Below are 12706 nucleotides of genomic sequence, written 5' to 3' on the forward strand. Positions count from 1 at the left end.
ACGTGTTATGCTCTAAATGGGCAGCAGTTTGAATGTTGTAATAAGTTACTGCTGCAATTGCAGATTTTATGCAGAAGACTGGAAGTGCTATCCATGCCCACACTTGTGAAGAACTCCTCAGATATGGTAGGTGGGCGGAGTTTGGTTAATCAGTACGCGCCTCTAACGCGTTCTACAGTCATTATTTCCAGTAAGAAATTAACTACAGTCTTCAGTATTATAGTACCATTACTTTTAGGAGTTTATGAAGAGAAGTGTTGCCAACCATGAATCGTAAAATTTATTTCATAGCCCCACAAAAGTTTTTTTTTAACCAGAAGGCCTACATTTCTTGTCGGTTGACGAAACAACAGTCATTTATGAGACAAGCTCGTAAAGGCTGTCTTTTTGGCGCAAACTTTACACTCTTGGCAAAAAAGATAACTTTACGAATGTGTATCATATGTTTTTTTTCTACGATAGCACAAATTTACATTAAATAGATAAATATTTCAAGTTGCAGAGACTATAAGATCACGATGTCATGGCTGTCTAAACTCAGAACAATTAAGAAATAAGTATCCTCGGAATGACATTGTTTTATTTATGATCACGATTTCATGGCCGTCTAAACTGGCCATATAATCAACAAAGCGATTAGAAAAAGTTGAATGTTACTTCTTGTTGCAATGAGTACTACATGTAACTTAGTTAGTAATAAGGCTAAAATGTAGATATGAATGCTGGATTTGGTAATTATTTTTACGTGTAATATTTAAGTAATGAAAGCATGAGGTAATACATTAATTTCTTACTGAATGAAGTTTGTAACGTAGAATATTAAGTTTTCTTTGGTAGTCCGTAAAATGAATAGCAGTGTGTAAAGTGATTACTTACATTTTTATGCATTGGTGTTTTAAAGGCTCGTTTTACGCACTATCATAGAAATAATGTGCTTACTCGTAATTAATGTTCCCAAATAGTTAAACTCGTTTACTTTTCAAATGTGTCTGTATTAATTGTGATATTGTTCTGAGAACTCCAGAAGAAATAACATTAAAAACTGTGTTCACAGAAACTCTTTTAGGGAAAAGACTAGTGGGAAGACTAGGCTAAGATATTTGGACAACCTAATGAAGCAGTTACAAATTTTAGAAATGTATAACTGGAAAATTGTTTGTCAGGTCAGGGTGCAGTGGTATTACAGCCTAGTATAAACTCGGCAGCCAAAAGCTTTCATTGCTTATTTCAAGGCTTAATAATAATAATAATAATAATAATAATAATAATAATAATAATAATAATAATAATAATAATAATACATGAACTTAAAAGTGACTTTTAAGGTTGATTTTCAATTATGTCTGTGGCTCAGCAGGTGCTAATTCCGGCGGCCTGAGTTCGATCCCCACTCTGGTCGCAATGAAATTTGTGGTGGACGAAGCAGATAGTGCAGAGGGTTTTTCACGATGTAGGCTACTACCGTTTCACTCCTTCATTTGACCAATACTCTAATTTGTTGTAGAAGCTTACAAGTGGCTTTTAAGGAACCCGGAGGTTCATTACCGCCCTCACATAAGCCCGCCATCGGTCCCTATCCTGAGCAAGATTATTCCAGTCTCTACCATCATATCCCACCTCCCTCAAATCTATTTTAATACTATCCTCCCATCTACGCCTTGGCCTCCCCAAAGGTCTTTTCCCTCAGGTCTTCTAACTAACACTTTGTATGCATTTATAGATTCACCCATACGTACTACATGCCCTGCCCATCTCAAACGTCTGGATTTAATATTCCCAATTATATTAGGTGAAGAATACAATGCGTGCAGTTCTGTGTTGTGTAACTTTCTCCATTATTCTGTAAATTCATCTCTCTTAGCCCCAAATATTTTCTTAAGCACCTTATTCTCAAACACCCTTAACCTTGTTCCTCTCTCAAAGTGAAAGTCCAAGTTTCACAACCATACAGAACAACCGGTAATATAACTGTTTTATAAATTAGAACTTTCAGCTTTTTTTAGAGCAGACTAGGTGACATAAGCTTCTCAACCGAATAATAACACGTATTTCCCATATTTATTCTGCGTTTAATTTCCTCCCGAGTGTCATTTATATTTGTTACTATTGCTCCAAGATATTTGAGTTTTTCCATCTCTTCAAAGGATAAATTTCCAATTTTTATATTTCCATTTCGTACTATGTTCTGGTCACGAGACATAATCATATACTTTGTCTTTTCGGGATTTACTTTCAAACCTATATCTTTACTTGCTTCAAGTAAAACTCCCGTGTTTTCCCTAATAGTTTGTGAATTTTCTCGTAACAAATTCACATCATCCGCATAGACAAGCAGCTGATGTAACCCGTTCAAAATAGCGTGGCATATTCTCAGAAATGACTTTGTACCTGAATGAATACTGCTCTTTAGGAACAAAAAAGTGTTTTTATTTTTCTATAAACTTACTTCTTAGCAAAGCGGGAGGACTTTCAAATATGTCGTGACTTTTGAGTAGCCCTGTACATTGCTTTAATGCAGCGTTTCTCAAACTTTTTTGAAGTGAGGACCACTTTTTTAAGTCAGAACATTTCCGCGGACCACCTTACTCTTGTTCCCTTCACAAGAAAATTTACCATTTGTGTAGCATATTTTAATACTAGTATATAATATTTTAAAATAGAATTAATTAATTATAATACTTTTGTAATTATATTTTTTGCAGCCAATCACAAGTAACTTATATCAAATTCTGTGCATTGTTAATTCATCGCTTGCAGCTAGTAGTTTGAAATCCTTCTTATGTGGTGCAGGCAGAAGTTGTCCATGTCTCTGTTAAATAGTGCCCATTATAAATAATGGAAAACTGGCTTCGATCCGGATCTTTGAAAAGAAAGAAACATGAAGATACCCTTCATTTAGGCAGTACTGATGTCAGAAGCTGTGTGTGTGAAGAAATATATTAATTATAGTGCCATTAAAGAAATATCTAGTCCTAGTGGTAGCTATTCAAAGAAAAAATACTTTCGTAAATATGACAAGAGTTATTTGCAACTTCGATTTACTTGGTGTGGCAATGAGAGTGAACCAAAACCTCGGTGCGTTGTTTGTTACGAAGTGCTTTCAAACGAGTGCATGAAACCCGCGAAATCGAAACGGCACTTAGAGACGAAACACGCAAGTGTACAAAAGTAAACCTGTCGGTGTCTAAAATTTCTTACATCGTCAACTGGAAAAAACAAATAAAAAAATTAATGCAGAAATATGCCCGATTTTCAACAAGTAAAGATGCAATTTGACACGTTCTATTATTGGTGTACGACGTACAGTACGTGTCCATTTCAATGTGCATACTGGGTGTCGGCAAAACTATTAAGAAAGTCATCAATACATGAATACTTTGGTCCTCTGTTATGAATTCGGGTAGTCCCTGGCTGGGTTACAGGCCCGGCGTCAGATATGCAGGAGAAGATGGCGAGAAACGCCACTTTCATAGTGCTTTAAATCCCTCTTTTGTTGCTGAGAGTAGAGTGGGAAGTGGGTAGACGGGTAGGGTTAGAAATTTTATAAAATGTTAGTACTGGGAGAAAAAGTGAAAGGCGATTGCCATGTGTCATTTCCCAACTCTGAGATTTTCAGCTATAGTGTGATACACAAATCGTTTGAATTTTATTTTTTCTTCTGTCTTTTTTGAAGGACCACAAGGGCAGAACCACAGGTGGTCCGCGGACCATAGTTTGAGGAACGCTGCTTTAATGAAATCATGCTATTTTTACACTGAATTATCAATTTTAGAATATATTTCTTATTTTTACTATTTAATACGAGAAAAATTCGTACCGGCACCGGGAATCGAACCCAGGACCTCTCAGCTCTGCGCGCTGAGCGCTCTTTCCAACTGAGCTGTGCCGGGACACGATCCACGGCGCCGGTTCCTCTATCTGACCTTGAAAATAAAAGTTATCACTACTTGATAGACTATATAAAAAACCCTTGTGTGTCGTTCACCTTACGCAAAGCTTTGACCAGGTTTTGCATAGCAAAGTGCCGTAGCTGTGCCAGACTTGAAGGAACAATGGGACCACTGTTTCCGGTTCTTGTTCCTCCGTACATTTTGTTCTTGCAGTCTTATTTCGCGTGTTCTTAATTGAAGTATTGCATGAAAAACTGTCGGTCATTCGAAGAAAGAACTTTATATGACGGCAATAAAGTATGTCGAAATTAAATTCAGTTATATCACTATTAACATTTTCTGTGCTTCCATCTGTCTCCCCAGACAGATTCCATACCGCCGTCTGTTAGTTATAAACATGCCGCAATCCCATACACGCCGAATAGTTCATGCTTTGTACAAATATCGTTATGTACACAGTGGGCCAAAAAAAAAGGCACACAATTTAAATGGTTATATTCCAGTAGCTAATGATTTCACTTGAAAGTTTATTGCACAGGCAAATTTCACAGTCCTTGTAGATCGGGAAAGTATTGTAATATTTAATTTTTTTTTAAACACAAGCACGTGTGGGCGAATCCAGAAATGCATATATAGTGTTAGTTGGGAGGCCGAGACGTAGGTGGGAAGATAATATTAAAATGGATTTGAGGGAGGTGGGATATGATGGTAGAGACTGGATTAATCTTGCTCAGGATAGGGACCAATGGCGGGCTTATGTGAGGGCGGCAATTAACCTCCGGGTTCCTTAAAAGCCAGGAAGTATTTATTAAACACTAGCCGTACCCGTGCGCTCCGCTACACATGTTACAAATAAATATAAAGGAATTACATAATTAAAATAGGACGTTTGATCCAGGGAACATTCGTGTTTGATAGAATGATAAATCATTTAATATGTTACTTAATTTAAATTTTATTTAAATAATTAAAATGCGGTCATTTTGGTCCAGAGAGCAATCATTTGGTGCAATGACAATTCCTGTAACATGTTTCTTAATTGTTATTACATGCAACCATAGTTTAATGAAGATTGACATATCATTTAGTTTTAATGTGTATACTTTATATTACTTGATATATGTTTCAGAAGTTACTGTAATAACATTGTAGAAAATTATGTCCCTCTAGAGAAACTACACTTTCCAATGGTGAAATAATAATTAAACAATTAATTAGCTTCCGATATTACTTCATACAAACGCAGAAACATTCTCTGTAGGCTGTGTTTAATAACTTTCGATTGTCGTTGTCCAAGGCCCCTTATAGACGAAGTCATTTTTTTTTTATTTCAGTACAGCGCCTTAGACGGCGTTGTTATTGTAATTTTAAAACTCATTTATCTCATTAAATATCAGTCCTATCAAACTTTTGTATAAAACTTATCGGAAATTATTTTTAAAGAAACTTTTGTTATGTGACTTTTTCATGAAAATCAATAATAAGGGAGATATTTCGATTTATTTAATTCAAGACCCCTTATAACTCCCCCTTTTAAATAAAGTATTTTGAATGCCATATAGCCTAAAATCTAAGTTACAACGAACTTAATTTATATTCCAATTTTCATATAAATCTGTTCAGCCATTATTGCGTGAAAAGGTAACAAACATCCAGACAGACAGACAGACAGACATACATACAAACAAACAAAAATTTCAAAAAAGCGATTTTCGGTTTCAAGATGCTTAATTATACATGTTAACACTAATTATTTTTGGAAAAACGAAAATTACAAAGAAATTTTGGCTACAGGTTTATTATTAGTATAGATTATTTTTGTATTTTTTGTAAGGCTGTGCAAAATCGATCTTTTATGCCGAACAAAGCATTATGGTCTTACGAGTTCAGCAGGCCAAGCCGTTTGTTGTGCTATCGTCATTTGTTTTCTTCCATTTTGAGTTCTCATTTTGTTCGCTTAACGAACGAAGACAAGATTTTCATTAAACATTTGCACCAATATGATAATTTATCTGCCCGTCAAATTGTAAGGAACTACGTTCAGCAAGAATTGTCTGTTTCAAGTGTACAACGATTGATTAGCAAGATACGGACATGATATCCCTTCTGACAGATTATTGCGTGAAAGATCGCATTTGTCAGATTCTCTGATGGTTTCCGCTGGAGTCTCAAATGAGATCTTAATCCTATGGACTATTTTGTATGGAGTCTATTACAAAAAGCAGTTTATTACAAAACAATAATTCGTAATATTGAACATTTAAGACAACGCCTTCTTGAATGTTGGAACCGGCTTGATCAAAGACAGACATTCAATGCTATTGGATAATGGAGAAGACGCCTACAAATTGTTGTGCGGGCAAATGGCGGTCACATAGAGCATAATTTTTAATTTTGATTATTTTAAAGATCATTAATTATTATAAATTTAACCAAAATTTGGTTTCTGCATTTTGAAGTCTTCAAAAACCTCATTTTTCGCATCATTGTGTATTGACCTCCATAAGCTTTTAATTGAAGCTCAAAAAATATAATAAAAAGTCCTGCTCATCTTTAAAGTCTACTCTTTCCAACAGTGTATTCATTATAAATTAATGTGATGTATTTCCTAAAATAGAGTATTTCTAATATTGTGCCGTTTCTTTTGGCCCACTGTGTATATAGCCTACAATACGGTGCCATAAGGCTCTTAAGCGTTCATTTTTACACAATTTTCATGCCTTTATTTTTCTCTTTTTTATTTCTTCTTTTCTGCGTTTAGTTATTTCTTTCTTTCTTTTGTATAATTACTCTTTGTTTTTAAACGATGAATATCCTTTATATAATGCAAACATGTAACATCGTTAAATCCCAATAAGTCAGTAGCTCTACCTGTAAAAGCTAGACAGCATAAATCTGTATGTAAATTAAAGTGTAAATAGCTTTATATCTATGTATGTATTTGTGTGTGAATATGGAGAAGAATGGAGCGTGTGAAATTGACAGGCAGGGTAACAAATGAAGTTGCGCTAGAAAGCGTGGGTGAAGAAAGAATAATGCTGAATTCATCTTTTTCTGGACACTTTCATCTTCCTACTACTCTGTCATCTTCTGCTGACCACTCTTTCATCTTCGCTTGGCTTCTCTTTAATCTTCTTCTGGTCACTCGTTTCTCCTCTTCCAGCCACTCTTTTCCGGCTACTCTTTTCTCTCCTTGCCACTCTTTCCTCTCCTTCTGGCCACCCTTTTCTCCTTTTCCGGCCACTGTTTTCTCTTTTTCGGCCACTCTTTTCTCTTTTCTGGCCACTCTTTTCTCTTTTCCAGCCACTCTTTTCTCTTTTCCGGCCACTCTTTTCTCTTTTCGGGCCACTCTTTTCTCTCCTTCTTGCCACTCTTTCCTCTCCCTCTGGCCACCCTTTTCTTCTTTTCCGGCCACTCTTTTCTCTTTTCCGGCCACTCTTTTCTCTTTTCCGGCCACTCTTTTCTCTTTTCCGGCCACTCTTTTCTCTTTTCCGGCCACTCTTTTCTCTTTTCCGGCCACTCTTTTCTCTTTTCCTGCCACTCTTTTCTCTTTTTCGGCCACTCTTTTCCCTTTTCCAGCCACTCTTTCCTCTCCTTCTGGCCACTCTTTCATATACTTCTGGTCACTCTTTCTTCTTCAGGCACTCTTTCCTCGTCTTCTGTACATCCTTTCACCTTCTTCTGGTCAGTTTTCATCTTCGGGTCCCTTTTCCATCTTCTTCTGGCCACTATTTCCTCTTCTCTGGCCACTCTTCCCTATTCTTCTGATCACTCTTTCCCCTTCTTCTCGCCACTCTTTCCTCGGCTTTTGGCTACTCTTTTCTCGCCTTTTGGCCACTCATTTTTTTTCTGCCCTTTGTTTTCCTGTCCCGCTTTTTTTTCTTTTGCCGAACTTGGAATATTGGGAAAAAAACATTTCTGCATATAATAATTTTAATCTCTCCGAAACATAGGATTGCTCATTTCATTTATCTATTCATCGTATGTAAGGAACAAAATTAAAAGGAAAGAACAGTTCAGATATATTTCGAGTTCATGGCCTTTTTTTCTGTTTTTATTTCAAGCAAAGATTCGGTAATATTTTACTAAAATGTATTATATCTCACGTGCATAATACCCAGATAAATTGACTAGTAGGTGCTTACTGAATATGAACAAAATCCGTCCAATAGTTCAGAAGAAATCCCTATATACAAACAGAATGCCCAAGACCTCATTTTTTATGTCAGTGAAGATTCTAATGCGTATTTCCGCTAAAGAATTTGGAAATCGATATTTTGCAAGGTCGTATACTTCGTATAGCAGGGAAAAAATCTGAGTCAAAAATGTCAAAAGAAGCCGTGTTCTAAACATAGTAGAACCCCGATTATCCGACACCCTATTAACAGATTGACAAATTATCCGACCGTCTTTCGCTCACTTTTTTTTTTTTGCTACAAAAACTGTACGTTATATTAGTACGTATTTTTTAGTGTGTATTATTACAAGCATTTACACTTCCAGTTTGGTCTGCTCTTCGAGTTGCCGTACTGTGCAATTTCTATATAAAATGTATTCCATGAGTGTTAAAAGAAAACTTTTGTGATAATTATCGAAGAATGCATATGATTGAGCGATTTGGGAAAATTTCGCTCAGTTCTCATGAGAATACGAAACTGATGTTACAAATGTGCGCGATTTAATAAAAATTAAGGATAAAGTGTATAGAATATGTAAATCTACAACATGAGACCTCTACTATTCCCATCATTCCGCTTACAGCCATTGCAAGGAGTTTCCTTGCCCCTTAAAAAGACGTCCTTGATAACCGAACTTAAATTAGTGAACTTATGATCCACTGTCTAGCGTGTTAAACACAAAACTACGGAGGAAATTACGAAACTTCAAGTGTTACTCACTTCATTTACGAAAACATTTTATGATACGCATTATCCGGTTTTTTCGACTAATTCAGTCCACCCCCCCCCTTCATTATCACGGATAATAGAGGTTGAACTGTAATAATAGTCTTCAGTCAATAAAATGTTTCATTTCGCATAAAAATAAAAACAAGTTTAATTGGATATTTTGTGGAGGGTATAGAACTTTAAAATAGTACAAATTTTGAAAACAATGTTGCACCACAGCCAATTAGAATGTTAGCGGTTATCACTTCCATTGTATCATAAATGTCAATGAGAGTATGGCTTCAGGTGTAGTTTACACGTGTTCATTTAGTCATAGTGTTATACAAGGTGGATCATGGTTTGATAACAAAAAACTGGTTCACACTCCAAAATGTGACTATGTAATTATGTCACAGCTCGTGAACTTGCGTAGTATCCGCCTTTCGGGTAATTAGGATCAGACGTGTGTCGAAGTGCGAATCCTCCTCCCGCTGGTAATTGTGTTACAAGTAAATACAGAATTAGTGGGGCTAACCCGGAAACCTTCGTTGTAAGGACATGCACCGGTACAGTGCTGAAACACGTGAACTATTGACCTCGAGCATTCCAGACACCCGCTGTGTATTGTTCTTTCTGGTCCCTTACCTTCCTGCCTTTCTTCCCTTCCTGCCTGTCTGTATGTTCTTATGTTCTTTTTTGCTTCCATCCTTCCTTCCGTACATCCTTTCCGTGGCGGAACAGCTCACATACAGTCAAGGCCTAGAGCTACTATCCGACTGCCGACTTCACGTGTCATTTATATTCTGCCTGTTCTCAGTTTTTCTTTCCTTCTCTTCTTTCTTTAAATTCTTTCTGCTGTTTTTCCTTCTTTCTATCTTTCATCTTTAGATTTCTTTCCTCTCTTTCCAAATGCGTTGCTTTCCTTGGAATTGTATCTTCTTCCTGGAATTTATTTCTCTTTTCTATTGAATTTGTAACTCTACTACTTGAAATTTGTATCTCTCCCATTTGAAATTTATATTTACCCTATTTGAAAATTGTATCTCTCCCATTGGAAATGTGTATCATAACTTTCTCTATTTGAAATATGTGTATCTCTCATTTGATATTTGTACCTCTTCTATTTGAAAATTGTATTTCTCCTATTTGAAATTTGTATCTGTTACACTTGAAATTTGTAACCCCCTGTTTGAAATTTGATTCCCCCTATTTGAAAATTGCATTTCCTCTATATGAAATTTATATCTCTCCAATTTGAAATTTATATCTCTCTCACTGGAAATTTGTATCTCTTAACATTTGAAATTTGTATCTCTTAACATTTAAAATGTATAGCTCTCCCATTTGAAATTTGTATCGCTATCATTTGAAATTTGTATCTCTTAACATTTGAAATTTGTGTCTCTTAACATTTGAAATTTGTGTCTCTTAACATTTGAAATTTGTATCTCTTAACGTTTAAAATTTACATCTCCCCACTTGAAATTCATCTCTCTCTCATTTGAAATTTGTATCTCTTTCATTTGAAATTTGTATCTCTTTCATTTGAAATTTGTATCTCTTTCATTTGAAATTTGTATCTCCCTCATTTGAAATTTGTATCTCTTTTATTTGAAATGTGTATCTCTTTCATTTGAAATTTGTATCTCTCCCATTGAAATTTATATGTCTTAATGTTTCAAACTTGTATCTCTTAACATTTGAAATTTGCATTTCTCTCATTTAAAACAATTTTTATCTATCCTATTTGAAATTTGTATCTTTTGACATTTGAAATTTGTTCTTTCCTTCGTCGAATTTGGTGCTCTCTCCTTCATTGAATTTTTTCTCTCCCTTTCGCCCTATTTTTTCACCTCACTTTCTTGGATTTTTTTTTGTTTATCTCCCCTTTTCAGAATTTTTTATTTGTCTCCTATTCACGCAATTATTTTATCTCCTTCTTAGAATTTTATTTCTCTTTTCCATGTAAGTTTTTCTCCCTGAGTTTTATATTTGTTTCTCGCTTTATTTCTTCCATCTGTTTACCTCTTTCCTCAATTTTTCTGTCTGTGCTTCTGAAATATTATTAATAAAATAGAATGACATTGAATCATTTAGAAAAATAATTAGTAGTTTTAAATATAAGTGCAATTCAACTAAATATTTTTTGGATACTAATTCGGGATAATATTTTGTTATTATTTTGACCAATAATAATTTCGATTATAATTTTTTATTTCACCTGTAATAATTTTGATTTTAATTAATTATATTTGAAATTTATGTATCCATAATAATAAATACTTTGTAATTCTTGTAATTAACAATATATACTAATTCGTAATTTGGAATTATAATTCATAAGTTGAATGATAATGGCATGGTTGCTTTGTGTGTCCACAGGTCTTGCTGATCGAGGTGAGGAAGCAAGGCAGTTCCAGTCTGAGCCTCGACATCGGCTCAAGATGCTGTTTCCACTCCTCCTCACCATAGCGTCGCGCATTGCCCAAGTAGTGCCCATGGCTTTCGCCATAATGACTGCCACTTTCGGCATGGTCGTCTTGGCTAAGAAGGCGTTCCTCATTAGCATGGCCGCGTTTGGCTTAATGCTTTACCAAACCTACAAGCACAAAGAGAAGAGCATCCATTATGTGGTGGAACCTTTGCACGAAAACCACGTCATCAATACACAGCATATTGAAGTTCCACCAGATCACGCCAGTTCTCAATGGGACAGAAGCTCTGTGGAGCCTCAGTATCTCCCACCAAGAAACCCAGTGATACCAGTAAGAATAAATGACATCAGAAACATAGCTAATGGAAATTACATCCAGTATCAGCCGCCAGTATAAATATTAGTATGTTTTTATTATTGAACTTTAATATATCTGCCACAATACTGTGGTCGCTTCCAGGATGTTTTGTCCACTGTTTTACATCCATGGACATTTCGTCCACGATAATTATTCGTCCACTACCATAGGTCCACAAACACTTTGTTCACGGTCACTTTTCGTCCAGTATCTTACACCCACGAACATTTTTCGTTCAGTACTAAGTTACACTTCGTCCACTACCTTACGTACCGATCATTTTTCTTCCACTTTTACACTTCGTCCACTACCTTATCTACGATCATTTTTCTTCCAGTACTGCACTTTGTCCAATAACTTACGTACCGATCATTTTTCTTCCAGTACTGCACTTCGTCCACTACCTTACGTACCGATCATTTTTCTTCCACTTTTACACTTCGTCCACTACCTTATCTACGATCATTTTTCTTCCAGTACTGCACTTTGTCCAATAACTTACGTACCGATCATTTTTCTTCCAGTACTGCACTTTGTCCAATAACTTACGTACCGATCATTTTTCTTCCAGTACTGCACTTTGTCCACTACCTTACGTACCGATCATTTTTCTTCCACTATTACACTTCGTCCACTACCTTATGTACGATCATTTTTCTTCCAGTACTGCACTTCGTCCACTACCTTACGTACCGATCATTTTTCTTCCACTATTACACTTCGTCCACTACCTTATGTACGATCATTTTTCTTCCAGTACTGCACTTCGTCCACTACCTTACGTACCGATCATTTTTCTTCCACTATTACACTTCGTCCACTACCTTATGTACGATCATTTTTCTTCCAGTACTGCACTTCGTCCACTACCTTACGTACCGATCATTTTTCTTCCACTATTACACTTCGTCCACTACCTTATGTACGATCATTTTTCTTCCAGTACTGCACTTCGTCCACTACCTTACGTACCGATCATTTTTCTTCCACTATTACACTTCGTCCACTACCTTATGTACGATCATTTTTCTTCCAGTACTGCACTTCGTCCACTACCTTACGTACCGATCATTTTTCTTCCACTATTACACTTCGTCCACTACCTTATGTACGATCATTTTTCTTCCACTATTACACT

General features: G+C 35.8%; 1 protein-coding gene across 1 annotated transcript in view; it reads left to right on the forward strand.

Moving 5' to 3' along the window:
- The window catches only part of LOC138694357 (uncharacterized), a 43613-nt gene extending 31597 nt beyond the window's left edge, over positions 1 to 12016 (forward strand). Inside the window, exon 2 of the mRNA XM_069818010.1 lies at positions 11159 to 12016. Coding sequence (XP_069674111.1) covers positions 11159 to 11607 — 449 coding nt within the window. The 3' untranslated portion in view covers positions 11608 to 12016. The remainder of the gene's footprint in view (positions 1 to 11158) is intronic.
- Positions 12017 to 12706: the final 690 nt, after the last annotated feature.

Source organism: Periplaneta americana, chromosome 1, assembly GCF_040183065.1.
Source record: "Periplaneta americana isolate PAMFEO1 chromosome 1, P.americana_PAMFEO1_priV1, whole genome shotgun sequence".
Taxonomy (NCBI): domain Eukaryota; kingdom Metazoa; phylum Arthropoda; class Insecta; order Blattodea; family Blattidae; genus Periplaneta; species Periplaneta americana.